Raw genomic sequence first — 18,474 nt, 5'->3', positions numbered from 1 at the left:
CATAAATTTGTTTTTAAAAAGAACTTGAACCATTTCTTTGTCTAAATTTAAGATACTATACAACTACCTAAAATGAGAAATACCTATGAAAGCTCATTTCCATATATATGCATGAGCACACTTATGTATTGTAAAAATCTAGAAGTTTAATTAAAGTATCATCTATGCTTTTCCTTGAATAGCAAGAAGAAAAATTCATTCATATTAACCTATCCTATGTATGTATAAACCATTTCTTAGTCTTCTCCCTTTAATTCTTTCTTCAGGGTTTACGCCTGTCCAAACAGGACCTTGGTGACTGATACACTGCTGTTTGATAACTACCTAGAAGACTTTTGTAGAAGCCATCTAATAATTATTTTATAAAATAAATGCTTATGGGAGAGGAAATTCAATTGCTAATTTATAGTAGCTATAAAAATCGAAAACTCCCACAAATGTTTTTAAAGGAAGAAAAATCAAAACGTGAAACTAAGCAAAGAAAAACAGTCGAACTCCATAAATGAGTGAGGCTGTTTTATGTAAGTTAACAGCATTACACTGTTTAACATGGATCCTTATTAATGCTGTAAATGCATGAATGAATACAAAGCAAGGTTTTGTTTTGTTTACACCTCAGAAAGGAAGGAATTACCTTCCATTTGAGTCTTTTTTTTTTAAGATTTTATTTTTAGAGGGAGGGGAAGAGAAGGAGAGAACCGTGGATGTGCAAGATACATCCACTGGTTGCCTCTCGCGCGCCCCCAACTGGTGACCTGGCAGGCAACCCAAGCATGCGCCCTGACTGGGAACTAGACCATGTAGTTTTGGTTTGCAGGCCCTCACTCAATCCACTGAAGCACACCGGCCAGGGCTCTATCTGAGTCTTTTATAAGACTTACATATTTGGGGTCCTTCTCATTACTGCATTTAAAATCACAAAGTAATGTTTTGAGGAAAGAAATAACTTGAAACTACCAAAATCAAGACACAGTCTGGGTCTTAATAAAGGTTCCCTGACAGAACTGGTTGCCAATGTAGAAACAAATGTCAGTAAGTGTCCTACAGATCACCTTTAAAAAACAAAATAAGAGGGAGATAAAAGGCAAAACTATGAGTGAATACATGATCCTCAGCATTAATAATGCATGGATCCCTATAACTTGGGTTACATTTCAAGGGACAACCACAAATAAAAAACATGATATATTTCTTAAAACTTAAAAAAGGACATTTTGCTCTGTAACTGTGTCAAATAGTAGCTCTAGTGATGACAAAAAACACTGAAGTCAAAATTAAGAAAGTTTGGTTAAAAAAATGTTTTAACACTGTGGTGATGGTTGCATAACTCTATGAATATACTAAAAGCCACTAAAGTGTACAATTTAAATAAGTAAAGTTGTTTAAAAAATTTAAGATATTGAATAAAATGATTTCATAAAATTTGAAAGTGACAAAGGAAATATTTCTATATTTCAGGCACACGTGAATAATTTGAATAATAGACATTTAATGATTTCATTTGATGATTTCCTCTACATGCCCAAAAATTTATAAAATCAAATTCTGGGGACCTTTGCATAGGAAAATGGAAAATTCTCTTATATTCAAATTGCCTCATATATGGTGAGTCACATATTTATTCTGTTTTAAAAAACAGGCATTATAAAATAGTACAGAGTAACTAAATTTAAAATTTGGTTGAAATCATAAAGTTATTAGGGTTTCACTTTCCTTTTCTAAAGAGTTCGATTATATCAAACTGCTCAACTTTAAAACAACGCTGAATAAATGTCACTACTCTATAGCCCCAACTTTTTAGTCATGCTATATTACTTTTCACTGTTAAATTTTTATATTTACTAGTTAAAACCATATTTACAAAATAATCAGGTAACCAGCACTAAAAACACTGATGACTTCTAATTGTCCCCACAATCAAATCAAAGGTGAATAAATAGCTAAAATTATTTATCTGTATATACAGCCATGGTAAAAGCTGATGGGGACAAGGATCTGGGCCTTAAATCAGTTCTGGAATAACCTGTTATTGTCCTATAATAGTTAATCTATGATCCTGATTACCCAGGCTACCTACCTCATACAATTACCATGAGACTCATGACATGAGATCCCAAGAGACTTAGAAAAATTAAAATAAATTAACATATTTTTTTTCAGTTGGGCAAAAGGGAAGTCTTCTGACCTCAGTGAAGAAAAATATGCCAAATGTCAACTGGACGCAGATATAATGAAGATATCCAAATAGCAAGATGGTGTCCTTCATTGCTACAGTCTATAAACTGAAGGTAACACCATAGTTTCATGTAAACTCAATGACTCCCACAAATATAATTTGCCTGGTGTTCACTTAAAAAGCAGTTTTAAAATTTTAAATTAGCTGCCAATATTTTTTTAAAACATGAAATTTCTCATAAAAATTGAGATTCCCTATTGTGACTTCAGAAATTATAAGATTTAAGAATACTGGGCCTCTGTGATAATTTCACTGTAGCGGAGTAGCAGCCGCTCCCTTTAGATAAGATACGAGATTTTTCAATAGGAAACAGTTCCTACCTAGCCCCATTCACTGATTTGCAGTATCTGACACATGTAGGTATTTGAGTGTTTGACTTCGACAAACTAAAAATTTTATCAGAAATGGGTCCTAGGTTAGGAAAGGCCTGCTTCTTTGAATTTTTGGGAACATTGAGTTTTAGAATTGAAGTTGACCATACATGTATCTATATTTTAAAGCTTTTGGCTTAGACTAGTTGAGGAGAGGGATTTTATACAAATTGTAGAGCCACCCTCTTGGCCCAAACAGGTGCGTGCCCCCACACACCCCCACACAAACACACACACTAACTGCTAAGTGACAGTGATACTGTTTCTTTAAGTTAATAAATTCAACAAAGTTTTCAGAAATTTCTACAGTTATGTAAACATCAGTGTCATATCATTCCTATTTAATCATTAATACTTGCAATGCCAAGTAAGTAAGCCTAGATAAGATCGGTCTCAAAAAACAACAGTCAAGGAGAAACAAGATGGCAGAAGAGTAAGTGGGAGCTACACTAACCTCCTCCCAGAACTAGTCTGGATTTACAACTTAATTTTGGAGAAATCATCTGGAATAACCAACCGAACACCAGCTGGAGAGAAGTCTTATAACCACGGAGAGACAGAAAAGGCCGCTACATCACAACGTGACCGGTAGGGAGTGCGGAGACGCGGAAGGGCTGGCTGGGCTCACACGGGTGGCAGCTGAAGGGACTGAGAAACAGCTCAGCAGTCGGGGGTTCCCCCTGAGAAGGGCAGGGTCTAAACCCCCAGCCGGGCTCCCCAGCCTACAGCAACAGAGTGGAAAGTAAAATAGTATCCAGCTGAGAAAAAAGAAAAGCCACAGGGTTTCTTGCTAGCCGGAGAGAAACAGCTGGAGAAAAAGAGCTCTTAAGCGGATCATATCCAAAAATATTTTAGCTCCTCTTAGGTTCAGTAAGAGCCTCAAAACCCCCACCCAATAAGTTGATTAGCAGGAAGTAAAAACCACAAACAATGACTATTGAGAAGTCCAGTGAAAAGTTCCTCAAATCTTGCAGAATACCAGTAGGAGATAGAAAATTTTTACTCCCTTATTCTATTGTCCTCCCCAGCAACATGCCCAATAAATCACCAAGTACCTTCTCCCGAACAACATACCCAACAGAACACCAAGTACCTCATTGTTCGCACTGTTACCCCCAGACTCAACCTATTGTTCCTGCCGTTAACCCCAGGCCAAACCAATCACTAGGTGCCCCGATATCCTGTTCCAGTCATCCTCTATCCCTCCCTTTAAAACCTTGTCAGCCTGTACGCCAGCTGCTGTTCTCTCCTTTGAGACAGCCCGGCAGGTTCCTCTTAAAAAATCTTGCACCTCAGCTTCCTTGGTTTCGGTTTTTACTATTTCTAACAGCCCCCACTTACCCTGGGCTCAAGCAGAGGGAGGGCAGAGAGGACTAGAGACACTTGGGGAGAGTTTGGTGTGGTGGCTTTGAGGGGAGAACTGGGGAAGCAGCTGACCAGGTCCCAGTGCTGACTCATCCCCACACTGCAGGCAGACCATTCCCCTCCAAGTGGCGTCAGCCTGAGGGGAAGCAAAAGCCTTGCCTACAGGAATTAATCTGCTACACCCACGGTCCTTAAGCCTGACAGCTAATCACAGATTGAATAGATTAACAACTAAAAAAGCCAGACAAAGGCAGTAGATCCCTGGAAGTCTCCAACAGGCTGCCTAGGCCCAGACTGGTACAGGATCTGTCGCCACCAGGGGCAGATCCAGGAAGCGCAGATCATTCTAAGAAGCACCAACAAACAATAGGAGTCACAAAAATGGGGAGACAGAGAAACAACTCCCCATCAAAAGGAAAGGTAGAATCTCCAGAAAGAGTGCTAAATGAAATAGAGGGGAGCAAGCTATCAGATATGGAATTGAAAGCATGGATTATGGAGAAGCTCAATGAGCTCAGCGGAAACTACAAGGAACTTACTGAGAATTACACCAGCATGAAAAAGGACCTAGAAGCTATCGGTAAGAGCCAGGAGGAAATGACGAATATGATCTCTGAATTGAAGAACACAGTAGAAGGAATTAAAAGCAGGCTAGAGGAAGCAGAAGATCGGATCAGCAAGCTGGAAGACAATGTAGACAAAAACTCCCAGACAGTGCAACAGAATGAAAAAAGACTGAACAAGACTGAAGAGGCTCTAAGACAGCTGCAGGACAACATGAAACGTAATAATATCCATATCATAGGAATTCCAGAAGGAGAAGAAGAAGAGCAAGGGATAGAAAACCTCTTTGAAAAACTAATGACAGAAAACTTCCCTAACATGAGGAGAGAAAGAGTCACGCAAGTCCAGGAAGCACAGAGGGTCCCAATGAAGATGAACCCCAACAGGCCCACTTCAAGACACATCATAATTAAAATGGCAACATTCAAAGACAAGGAGAGAATCCTAAAAGCAGCAAGAGAGAAACAACTAATAACATACAAGGGAGCTCCAATAAGGCTATCATTAGATTTCTCAGCAGAAACACTACAAGCCAGAAAAGAATGGCAAAAAATATTCCAAGCAATGAGAAACAAAGGCCTACAACCAAGAATTCTCTACCCAGCAAGACTCTCATTCAAAATGGAAGGTGAAATAAGGAGTTTCCAAGACAAAAGAAGGCTAAAAGAATACATCTCCACCAAACCAGCATTGCAAGAGATGCTAAAGGGTCTGCTTTAAGAAGATGAAGAAACAGAGAGAGACAGAGAGGAACATGAGTACAAAGGGGGAAAATGACAATGAATAAGTACTGAAACAAAGAAGGGACTTCTACCATTTGCAACAACATGGATGGAACTAGAGAATTATGCTTAGCGAAATAAGGCAGGCAATGAAAGAGAAATACCTTATGCTATCACCTATTACAGGAAACTAATGAACAAAGCAAACAAATGAGCAAAATTGAACCAGAGGTATGTAAACAAGGAATAAACTAACAGTAACAAAGGGGGAGATGGGAGGGAGAAAAGGGGGTAAGAAGGGGAAGGGTCTAGTCAAAGAACATGTATAAATGACCCATGGACATGGACAACTGGGTGGGGACTGAATGTGGGAGAAGGGGGGGCAGGATGCAGGGAAGCAAGACGGGGAAAAAAGTGGGACAATTGTAATGGAAAAACAAACAAAATTTTTAGTGGGGGAAAAAATGAAAATATAAAGAATGGAAATGTAAGTTCAGTGAATATTAGAAGGACAAGGATTTTCCTTCACACTGTATATTTTTCTCCCTATCTAATCCATCCAGAGTTTGGCATTCTAAAGAAGTAAGTAATAACATAAGTTTCTTTGCACAAAACTAATAAGACCAGTCGTTAGTAGAGATTTTTTTTTTTTACTAAGACTTTGACTGGATTGTCACACCTAAAGGAGACATGCCTGGGCTCTGGTTGTTACCAAAAAGTCCTGAGGAACTGGGATTGACTTTCAAAGGTAATAAAAGCCCACAAGATAAAAGGCCTGGTACCTTGATTGGATGCGCGGTCCATGGCCATCTTTCCAGGGAAGGAATGAAGGTTGTGTTTCCTGAAAGATGGCTAGAAGGGACCTTAAGGCACAATGGAAAACCAGAAGGACTTGGAAAAAACAGGTGTTTACAGGCAAGGCTGAATGCCAGGTATGTGGTTCCGCTTCTGTGCCCTGAAGGGCAGACTGAAGGTCACTCTAAATGTTCCTTGCATAAGTTCCAGCAAAGCAGAACTAAAGATCATAAGTGATCATTTTCTGCTCTTGTTGTGTTTATGCAAATGAACAGGATAAATTAAAAATGGACGTAATGCAGTCCCTTTAATGACAAGGAGGGTAATCTTAGCGAGAAAAATCGTGATTCAAGGAAAATCACAATGCTCAGTGGTAGACTATAAAGTAGTGCAGCTAACTGTCTTTAAAGTTTCTTTTCATTTAAAATTTGTTTTCATTTGAAAGTTAAACTATGTCTGTGGTATCATCAAAGATGTTTAATTTACAGGCAAGAAGAATGTAAAATGCCTTGCAACTGGATGTCTTTCCGATAAGACAGTGCTACAGATTTAGAGACTTGTATGTGGGTTATGTTACATAAATGAACATGTGTTTTCTGTTTTCAAAGGGCATAAGCCTATGATCTCATTACCTGAGTGATTGTATGTATAGGCCTCACTTAATCCTGTCTGCATCGCTGCCTCCTGAGACTCAATGGTTTGGCTGAACTAAGTGGCTGGGTTAGTGAAGAATGGGGTGGTCTGTGGGCTTCACTTTAAAACTAGTTTCTCTTTTCTGTCCTAATGGCTTGGACAGAAGGAGTCCAGAGGTCTGAGAGGGGGGAAACCTAAAATATTTCCCTCAGCCCAAACTAAGTATAATGGGCAAAAGGGTTTTGGACAGGTGAGATGTACCTGGCACACCTTCCTCCAAAGAAGCCCCTTTTTTCCCTAATGTGGGACATTGAAAATTTAATACCTGTCTTTTGTCATTTAGTGGTTATGGATTGAATGATGTCTTTTAACCCTGTTGCCAAATCTGTTGCCTCCAGAATACAACAAGGATGCCAGCCTGTTAAATCAAGCATGCCATTGTCCGGGGACAGCCAACCGACCTGGAGTCTGCATGATCCTTCCCCATGTGGGAAGGCCACCCTCTCCTCCACATCCCCACTCTTATTAGGGATTTCTGGACCCAAGGGTAGGTAGGACGACGACCATGTCCAGCTTGAAGCAGCTAGAGGAGCTTGAGACCTTTGCCCATTGTCCTTTATAAGATTATAAAGGGTCTTAAGTTTGAGAGGGAGGAATTGTTATTTTTTATTGTTAATATAATTAATTATTTTTTAAAAAGGAAAAGAAGAATATATGAAAGGGTGAGGCAGGAGAGCTTGTATGTACGACCCATGGGCATGGACTTGGGGGGGTATTTTTGGGGGAGGGTGGGTGCTGGGTGGAGGGGAGCAAAGGAAAAGAATTGGAACTCTTGTAACTATATAATCAATAAAATATACTTTAAAAACAACAACGACAACAATCAGGAATCCAAGGGAGGCTCTACAGTGACTTGCCATTTAATCTAATTTCAGAAGGAATTACTGTTTTCCAAAGTTTGCTACACACTGAATCATCTGGGATCTTTCAAAAATACTGACACCTGACTCCCACACCCATACATTCAATTTAATTAATATGGGATGTGATCTGGACATTAGAATTTTAAAAGCCACCCAGGTGATTCCAATGTGCAGCAAGTTCAGAAACCACTGAATACCTATAAAGAGTATTCTGGTTCTATATTGTATAACAAAGACACAAATTTCTTAATAGAAGAAAGTTCAGAGTTCTCAAAGCTTACAGAGCAAATGATCAAAAAGTAAAACTCAGTAAAAAGGGTTACCATATACAGTATGTACAGTAGTCCTTCTATATCGTGGTTCACTTATCGTGGCCCCACTGTACCGCGGGATTTTTAAAAATATTATATTTAATTATTTATCGTGGATTTTTCACTATATCGCGGGATTTTGTCATACTGTATACGTATGTTGTTAAAGTTACATAGGTTTAAGAGTGTAGAATATGTTTAAGACATAAGTAGTGTTTATAAAAGTGTGGAAAAGGTTAATAAGGGAGTGGGAAAAGTTAATAAGGGACTGAGAACGGTTTATAAGTGTGTGGAAATGGTTTATAAAGCCTTAAAATATATATAAATACTAAAGTAATTTGTAAGGTTCATACTTCGCAGATTTTCACCTAACACGGGGGTGAGGGGGCATCTAGAACGTAATAACCGTGATAAGTGAGGGAATATTGTACTAAAACAAGCAATATATTTTCAATTCCTTTTTGTGATGTGAATGGTTACTTACACAATAAAGTGATTAAAAATTACCTTCAATGGGGGAAAAATGGGACAACTCTAATTGAAAAACCAAAAAAAAATTTAAAAAAAAAATTACCTTCAACTGACACTAGACTAAAAGCTTTCAAATTTTTTACTTAATTGTTAGAACTTTGAGAAATATAGGCAATGACATGATAATACTGCATAATTTACAATAAGCAATATTATATTTATATCATGAGGTAAGTGGCGCCATCAAAAAATTCCTTTATTAAATGAAAATATAACTTCTCATATAATTATATACCATTCAACAAATATTTACCCAGTATTTACTGAGTGACACAGAAGAGACTGTTCCAGGCACTAAGGATACAGCACTGAACCAATGAAGAAGAAACAACAAACCTACATGCTCACAGAGAATAAACAGATCTAGAATGGGAGGAGAGACAGACAAATGCAGAAACTGAAAAGGACAGCCAGGGAGTAGGGGTATGAGAAATCAGCTGGAATTTGCAAGAAGTCTGGAAAGGAAGCATTTGAGAAAAAAACTTGAAAGTTGTATTAGATATCATATATATTTAACATATAATAAAGGCAATAAATATATTAATAAAATAATAATTCTGGCATAATAAAACAGATAAATCTGAAGAGTACCATACCTCCATGTGGGATCTTAGGATTCTCGGGGAGTCTTCCTGGATCAGTTATTGAGGCCCTTATTAAGGCAACCAGACAAAATATGGCAATGCCATAGAATACTAGAAGAAAAGGAGAGGGGAGAGGGAGATGGGAGAGGGGAGGGGAAGAGAGGAGAGGGGAATGGGAGGAAAAGGGAGAAAATTAGTCACTTATCATTCAAAACAGTTTATCAATAAGCATATTTAAAGTTTTAAAGTATATTTTAATTAGTAACATCCAAGTAACCCCAAAAGACCTAGAATTTGTTTATAAAAAATTGTGTATTTTTTTTTTTGTGACTTAAATCTTTTTAAGTATATTTTATTGATTATATTGTTACAGTTGTCCCAATGTCTTTTCCCTTTGCTCCCCTCTGGCCAGTATCCCCCTTCCCTCCAGCAATCCCAGCCCCCTTAGTTCTTGTCCATGGGTCATATATATAAGTTCTTTGGCTTCACCCTTTTCTATATTAACGTCCCCGTCTATTTTGAACCTACCAATTATGCATCTTAATCCCTGCTCCATTTTCCTATTTCTCCCTCTTCCCCCTCCCAGCTGATACACCTCCAAATGATCCCCATAACTATGTTTCTGTTCCTATTCTAGTTGGTTGCTTAGTTTTTGTTTTTATTTTTTTAGGTTCTGTTGTTGATAGTTGTGAGTTTGTTCATAGTTTTGATCCTCTTTTTTTAAAAATAAGTCCCTTTAACATTTCATATAATGGCTTGGTGATGATGAACTCCTTTAGCTTTACCTTGTCTGGGAAGCACTTTATCTGCCCTTCCATTCCAAATGATAGCTTTGCTGGATAGAGGAATCTTGATTGTATGTCCTTGCTTTTTATCACTTTGAATACTTCTTGCCAGTCCCTTCTTACCTACAAAGTTTCTTTTGAGAAATCAGCTGATAAGTCTTAAAGGAACCCCTTTGTAAGTAACTCTTCTCTTGCTGCTTTTAAGAGTCTCTTTATTTTTAACCTTTGGTGTTTTAATTATGAAGTGTCTTGGAGTGGTCCTCTTTGGGTCCAGCTTGTTTGGGACTCTTTGTGTTTCCTGGACTTGTATATCTATTTCCTTCACCAAATTAGGGAAGTTTTCCTTCATTATTTTTTCACATAAGTTTTCAATTTCTTGCTCTTCCTCTTCTCCTTCTGGCACCCCTATGATTCAGAAGTTGTCCCAGAGGTTCCTAAGCCTCTCCTCATTTTTTTCAATTCTTGTTTCCTCATTCTGTACTGGTTGACTGTTTTTTTCTCCTTTATGTTCCAAATCATTGATTTTAACCCTGGTTTTCTTCCCTTCACCACTGGTTTCACGTGGATTTTCCTTCATTTCCCCTAGCACAGCCTTCACTTCTTCTGTTATGCATTTGCCATACTTGAGCATATCTGTCAAGTCTGTAAGCATCTTCGTCACCAGTGTTTTGAACTCTTCCAGTATTAGGTTGGCTATGTCCTCATCACTTAGTTCTCCCAATGGAACCTTGATTTGTTCCCTCTTTTGGACCATACTTCTCTCTCTCCTCAACTTGAAAGCCAACTGTGTTTGCCTCTGTGTCTTAGGCAGAGCTGTCACACCTGTTACATCATAAGAGGAGGAGCCTTAGGTATTCGTCAGTATGGGGCCACCCATTCCACCATGTTGTGGTGCTGTATGTGGGGGAGGGGCCTGAGAGAAAACAATGCCACTTGCTCAGCACTCACCCCCTTTCCAGGAACTTCTCCCACTTCCTTTATGGGACTGGCACCTCTCTAGCTGTTGCCCTGCCCGTGGTCCCCAGGGTGGGTGGGTCTGTGGGCATTCTAGGATTGTGGGGGCCCTTTAAACAAATGGACTCTGCTGAGAGACTGGCAATTTCTTCCTCCACCCCAACCCCCACTGGTTCTCAGAGTCAGAAGCAATGGGGCTTTATTTTCCCCGGGGCTGGAACCATGAGCTTCTTGGACTGGTCTAGTGCTGGAAGCACTCCCCAGATGTCCCTCACTACTTTTTTAAATGTGTGACTGCCCGTTCTGCTGGCCAGCCACAGCCATTGTCACCACCACTGCCTCCATGCCTCCTACCTGTCTGGATGGGTATTTCTTCTTTACATCTTTGTTTGTTGTACTTCCATGCAGCTTGACTTTCTGGAACTTCTGGTTGTCTCCACTTTTAAGGTAGTTGTCTTCCTTCTTAGTTGTCAAGGGAGATGCAGGGTATCTACCTACGCCTCCATCTTGGCTGAAGTCCGTAACTTAATCTTTACTGTATTTTTTTTCCATTACCAATTAGTCCTCTATACCACCCTCTCCACAGCAATCACCACACTATTGTCCATGTCCATGAGTTCTTTTTCCATTTTGCTCAATCCCTCCACCACCTAACCTAACTTCTCCCCAGCAATCATCCTGCTCTCTATGAGTCTGTCTCTATTTTCCTTGTTAGTTCAGTTTGTTCATTAGATCCCATATATGAGTAAAATCATATGGTATTTGTCTTTCACTGACTAACTTATTTCATTTAACATAATGTTCTCCAGATCCTTCCATACTGTCACAAAGAATAAAATTTTCTTTTTTATGACTAAGTAGTATTCCACTGTGTAAATGTCCCATAGCTATTTTATCCACTCATCTACTGTTGGACACTTGGGGTGCTTCCATATCCTGGCAAATGCAAATAATGCTGCAATGAACATAGGGTTGCCTATGTTCTATCAAGTTAGTGTTTTGAGTTCCTTTGAATGTATTCCCAGAAGTAGGATCACTAGGTGAAAAGGCAGATCCATTTTTAATTTTTTGAGGAATCTCCACACTGCTTTCTATATTGGCTGCACCAGTCTGCATTCCCACCAACAGTGCAAACAGTTCCCCTTTTTCCACATCCTCGCCAGCACTTCTTGTTTGCTGATTTATTGATGATAGCTATTCTGACAGCTGTAAGATGATATCTCATTGTGGTTTTAATTTGCATTTCTCTAATGATTAGTGATGTTGAGCTCTTCATATGCCTATTAGCCATCTGTATGTCCTCTTTGGATAATTAGCTATTTGGGTCTTGCCCATTTTTAATTGGGTTTTTTTCCTTTGGTGTTGAGTTCTTTAAGTTCTTTATAAATTTTGGATATTAACCCCTTATCAGATGTATCAGCAATATGTTCTCCCATTCTGTGGGTTGCCTTTATATTTTGTTCATGGTTTCCTTTGCTGTGCAAAAACTTTTTAGTTTGATGTAGTTTCATTTGTGTATTTTTCATTTTGTTTTCCTTGCCTGGGGAGATATATATCAGATAAAATATTGCTAGGAGCGATGTCCAATATTTTACTGCCTATTTTTTCTTCTACGATTTAAGTTTTCAGGTCTAATATTTAAGTCTTTGTTCCATTTTGAATCTATTCTTGTGTGTGGTATAAGAAGGTGGTCTAGTTTCATTTTTCCACACATATCTGTCCAATTTCCCAATGCCATTTATTGAATAACTTATTGTATGTGCTCGCAACCTCTGTCAAATATTAATTGACTATAAAGATGTCGGTTTCTTTTTGGGCTCTCTATTCTCTTTCATTGATCTATGTGTCTGTTTTTATGCCAGTACCATGCTGTTTTGATTAGTATGGTCTTTAGTATAGTTTTTATTAGGTAGTACTATTCATCCAACTTTGTTTTCTCAGGATCACTGTTGCTCTGCAGGGCCTTTTGTGGCTCCATATAAATTTTTGAAATATTAGTTCTGATTCTGTAAAATACATCATTGGAATCTTGATAGGAATTGTGTCGAATCCATAGACTACTTTGTGTAGTATGGTCATTTTAATGATGTTAGTTCTTCCTATCCATGAACACTGTATGCACTTCCACTTATTTGTATCTTCTTCAATTTCTTTCTTCAGTGACGTAATTTTCCAACTACAGGTCTTTTACATCCTTGGTTAGGTTTATTCCTAGGTATTTTATTTTTTGTAAGCAATTGTGAATGGGATTATTAATTTCCCTGTTAGTTTGTTATTGGCATACAAAAATGCAACTGATTTCTAGATATTAATTTTGTATCCTGCTACTTTGCTGAATTCATTTATCAGTTCTAGTAGTTTCTTGGAAGAATCTTGGGGTTCTCTATGTACAGTATCTTGTCATCTGCAAATAAAGACAGTTTTACTTCTTTCTTTCCAATTTGAAAGCTTTTTATTTCTTCTTCCTGTGTGATACCTGTGGCTACAACTTCTAGCACTATGTTGAATTAACAGAGGTGAAAGTGGACAGCCTTGTCTTGTTCCCAATTTTAAGGGGAACACCTATAGTTTCGCCCATTGAGTACGATGATGGCAGTGGGTTTGTCATATATGGCCTTTATTATGTTTAGGTATGATCTCTCTAATCCTACTTTGCTGAGAGTTTTTGCTGATGTGTCTGGTTAATGGTTTGTCAATCTTGTTTATCTTTTCAAACAACAAGCTCTTGTAGTCATTGATCTTTTCTTAGACTATTCCGTTTATTTCTCCTCTGATCTTTATCATTTCCTTCCTTCTAATCATGGCTGTGTTGTTCTTTTTCATGTTCCTTTAAGTGTAAATTTAGATTGTTTTTATTTTTTTTAATTATATTTTTATATAATTATATATGTAATTATACTTTTTATATATTTTTTAATTACTTATTTTTAATTATATTTTATTATGTTATTACAGCTGCCCTGATCCCCCCTCCCTTTACACCCAGCGCCCCCCAGCACCCAGCTGCGCAACATAGAACCCTCTTCTGCTGAATGATTTCTCCACTCTGTGAATCTTGGAGGAGACAGACACTACATTTCCCAATGCAAACTTAAAGTAGAGTCATTTCCAGTCTCCTTTGCAGATAGGGCACTACCTGTGACCAAGGTCTGGTTATTCTGATACATCTACTCCAAACATTTAGTCCATAGCTAGTGATACAAATAATTGGAGAGAGAAGACTTCTCTCTGAGAGTAGAGAGCATGGCTGCAGTATTTAGTTTCTTCTCATTTAGGCAGTGAATGTAGTCCAGACTTCAGAAACTGCAACAGTGGTGGCCTCAGCTAACCAATTCTGTGGTGTGATTTGTGACTGTGGTTCTGATTGCAGAGCCTCTGGGCCTTCCAGGTGATTCACTGTGCTACCCAATAATCTTAATATTTTCCCCTTCCTATGTTTAAATCAACCAGATTGGTTTCTGATGTTTTTAAAAAATTATATTTTACTGATTATACTATTACGGTAGTCCTGATTTTGCCCCTTTGTCCCCCTCCACCCAGGAGCTGCCACTCCCTCATGCAATCCCCCCACCATTGTCCATGTCCATGGATCATGTGGACACTCCATGGCTACTCCATTTCTTATAGTGCATTTTACATACCCATGGCTCTTCTGTAACTACCTATTTGTACTTCTTAATCTGCTCACCTCCTCACTTATTCCCCTCCACCCCCCTCCCATGTGGCAACCATCAAAATGCTTTCTGTATCCATGATTGTCTTTATTCTTTCTTGTTTGCTTAGTCTTTTAGATTTAATTGATATATATATGTGTGTATATATATACACACATATATATATATATATAATTTTTTGCCCTTTTATTATTCATAGTTTTGATCTACTTCTTTTTCTTAATGCCCCTTTAACATCTCATATAATAATGTTTTGGTGCTGATGAACTCCTTTAGTTTCTTCTTGTCTTTATGTGTGCTTTGATTCTAAATGATAGCTCTGCTGGGTAGAGCCATCGTGGCTCTAGGTCCTTCTTCTACATGATTTTGAATATTTATTGCCAAGTCCCTTCTAGCCTGAAAAGTTTCTTTTGAGAAATTAGCTGACAGTCTTATGGGAACTCCCTGTAGGTAACTAACTGTTTTTCTCTTGCTGTCTTTAAGATTCTCTCTTTATCTTTAACCCTTGGCATTTTAATTATGATGTGTATTGGAGTGGGCCTCTTTATATCCATCTTGTTTGAGACTCTCTGTGCTTCCTGGACTTGCATGTCTATTTCTGTCACCAAATCTGGGATGTCTTCTTTCATTATTTTTTTCAAATAGATTCCCAATTTCGTACTCTTTCTTTTCTCCTTCTGAAACCCCTATGATGCAAATGTTGGACCTCTTCTAGTTGTCCCAGAGGCTGCTTATACTATCCCCCCTTTTGGGGTATTCTTTTTTCTTGTTGTTCTGATTGGTTGTTTTTTGCTTCTTTAGGTTCCAAATCATTGACTTGATTCTCAGCTTCATCCACTCTACTGTTATTTTCCTATAAATTGTACTATCAATTAGTGTATGCTTCATTTCTTACTGCATCTTTTTTATGCTGTTGAGGTGCTCATTAAGTTCCTTGAGCATCCTTATAACCAGTGTTTTAAACTTTGCTGATAGATTGCTTATCTCCATTTTGTTTAATTCTTTTTCTGGAGTTTTGACCTGTTCTTTCATTTAGGCCATGTTTCATTGTATCCTCATTTTGGCAGCCTCCCTATACTTGTTTTTATGTATTAGGTAGAGCTGCTTTGACTTGGTGTCTTGGTATTGTGGCCTAATGTAGTAGATGTCCTGTAGGGTCCAGTGGCAGAACCACTCCTATCACCCAAGCTAGGTACTCAAGGTGTGTCCTTCATGTGGGCTGAGTACATCCTCCTCTGGAAGTTGAGGCTTTATTGCTTTTGGCAGGTCAATGTGAGGAATTTACCCAGGCCAGTCATCTGCAAGGATTGGCTGTGACCACCAACCACTAACCTCTGTCCTCCGGGGAGGATCAGCTGTGCAGGGGCAGGGTGCTGGTGCTCTAATGTGGTCTGTAGCTGCCCACTGGGTGCACAGGCTCTGGGGTTTCCCCAGCGGTGCAAGGCAAGATCCACCCCCACCTGTGTTTTGCCCAGGGCCACCCTGCCTAAGCTTAAGAGCAATCTGAGGTGGCTGTTACTTGTGCTAAGCTTGGAAATTCCCAGGCAAAGCCAAACTGTGACTCTAGGCTGGCTGCTGCTTAGTGCTGGGCCTGGGGCTCATCAAGGCCAGCTGTTACTTGTTTGAGAGTGTTTAGGAAGTTGAGAAGCATAAGCCCAGACTAGCCATTCATATGGAAAAGAAGCATGCATGGGCCTGTAAGTTGAGTGGGGCAGAGTCTCTGAGGATCTCCTAGGTGTGTCAAATAGTGTTAGCCAGGTTGATGGACTCTCAGATATGGTACCAGCTTGCTGGTTTTGTGGCCCTGTTGGGGGAGGATTCAGAATAGGGACAATGGCCTCTGTTCAACGTCAGGCCAGACACTTCAGTTTCTCCCCGTATGCCACTTGTGACTTTCAAGCTGCTACCCCAGTGCTGGAGCTCAGAGGGAATGAGTCTGAGAAGATGAGTCCATGTGTGGGTTCTTCATGTGGAACTGCTTGGGGTTTCAGGAGTTTCTTCCACTGACTCAATCCCCTTTGGATTTTGCACCCTGAAGTTGTGGGGACTTATCTTCCTGGCGCTGGAATCCTGGGCTGGGGAGCCTGGTGTGCAGCTGGCAGTCTTCACTCCAGAGATATCGTCCCTGAATATTTATCCACCTCACGTGAGTATGTGACCAGCTTGTTCTGTGTCTGCGCCCCTCCTACCCATCTGGATGGATGTAATTTAATTTCATAGTTGTCAGACTTCCCTTCAACTCGATTTCTGACAGTTCAGAGTGATGGCTGTTCTACGTTTTGTTGTAATTTTGATGTGGTTGCGCAAAGAGGCAAGCCATGTCTGCCTACACCATCTTGAGAAATTTGAGCCTTTTCTTGCTTTTTGAAATAGGCCCATAATGCTATGAATTTACCTCTAGGATTGATTTCCTAATTTTTGGATTGTTGTATCCTCATTTTCATTTGTTTCAAGGTATCCTCTGATTTCTTCCTTGATCTCATTGTTGACTCATTCATTGTTTAATAATATGTTATTTAGCTTCCACATCTTTGCATGTTTTTCCATGTTCTTCTTGTGACTGATTTTTAGTTTCACAGTATGGTGGTCAAAAAAGATGCTTGATATGATTTCAATCCTCCTAAATTTATTGAGACTTGTTTTCTGTCCTAACTTGTGGTCTATCCTAGAAAATGTTCCACATGCACTAGAAAAGTATGTGTATTCTGCTGTTTGGAGGTGAAATGCTCTGAAGATATCAATTAAATTCATTTGATCAAGTGTGTTAAGACCGCTGGCTCTTGGTTGATTTTCTGTATGGAAGAGCTATCCATTCAAGTCAATGGGGTATTAAGCCCCCCAATTATGACTGTATTTCTGTCACTCTCTCCCTTTACAGCCATTAAGATTTGCTTCACATATTAAGGGGATCCTCCATTGAGTGTGTAAATGTTTATTTACTAGGGTTATATCCTCTTGTTGGATTGTTCCCTTTATCATTATGTAGTATTCTTATTTGTCTCCTACTACAGCCTTGGTTTTAAGGTCTATTTCTTTGGATATAAGTACTGCTACCCCAGCTTTCTTTCTCTTTCCATTGGCATGAAATATCTTTTTCAATCCATTTACTTTTAGTCTGTGTGTATCTTCTGATCTGAGATGGGTCTCTTGGAGGCAGCATATATATGGGTCCTGTTTTCTTATCCATTCAGCTAACCTACATCTTTTGGTTGGAGCATTTAAGCCATTTACATTTAAGGTGATTAATGACAGACACATACGTATTTAGTGCCATTTTATTGTTAGACTTTTCTTTCTTTCTATTTTCTTCTGCTTCTTAAAACAAGCCTTTTACCATTTGTTGCAGTACTAATTTGGTGTTAACAAACCTCTTTAGCTTCTTCTTATCTAGGAAACTCCTTGTTTCTCTTCCGATTTTAAATGCTGGGTAAAGTGGCTTTGGTTGTGGGTGCTTGCTTTTCATCACCTTGAATATTTCATGCCACTCCCTTCTGGTCTGATATGTTTCTGTTGAGAAATCAGATAACAATCTAATTGGTGCTCCTCTGTTTGTAACTACCTGCAGCTGTTAGGATTCTCTCCTTGTCTTTAAGCCTTGCCATTTTAATTTTGATGTGTCTTGGTGTAGGCCTCTTTGGGTTCAACTTGTTTGGACTCTCTAAGCTTCCTTGACTGTGTGTCCTTTTCCTTCACCAGATTAGGGAAGTTTTCTGTCATTATTTCTACAAACAGGTTCTCGATCCCTTGCTTGCTCTCTTCTCCTTATGATATTTCCATGATGCAATGTTCTTATGCTGCATGCTGTTCTCATTTTAAAATTTTTTTTTCTTTTTGCTGCTCTGCCTAGCAGAGGGGAGCCTGAATTACAAGGTGCCTGCCCTCCAGAAAGTAATTCCAGTTTTTTGGGGGTTATCCCTTGTAATTTTCAAAAGACGGAAAAATTAAATAATTCATTTCATTCATCAAATAATACTGCCAAGAGGACTATCTTAAATTTAGCACTTTTAAATGTCATTTTGCATAACT

General features: G+C 38.9%; 1 protein-coding gene across 1 annotated transcript in view; it reads right to left on the bottom strand.

Moving 5' to 3' along the window:
• The window catches only part of ZDHHC21 (zDHHC palmitoyltransferase 21), a 69,115-nt gene that overhangs the window by 37,263 nt on the left and 13,378 nt on the right, over nucleotides 1–18,474 (bottom strand). The window contains exon 4 of the mRNA XM_090274093.1: nucleotides 9,048–9,146. Coding sequence (XP_090130219.1) covers nucleotides 9,048–9,146 — 99 coding nt within the window. The remainder of the gene's footprint in view (nucleotides 1–9,047; nucleotides 9,147–18,474) is intronic.

The sequence above is a fragment of the Furipterus horrens genome, unplaced genomic scaffold (genome assembly GCF_987537825.1).
Source record: "Furipterus horrens unplaced genomic scaffold, mFurHor1.1.pri manual_scaffold_4, whole genome shotgun sequence".
Lineage (NCBI taxonomy): Eukaryota > Metazoa > Chordata > Mammalia > Chiroptera > Furipteridae > Furipterus > Furipterus horrens.
This window is presented reverse-complemented; position numbering and strand designations above follow the sequence as displayed.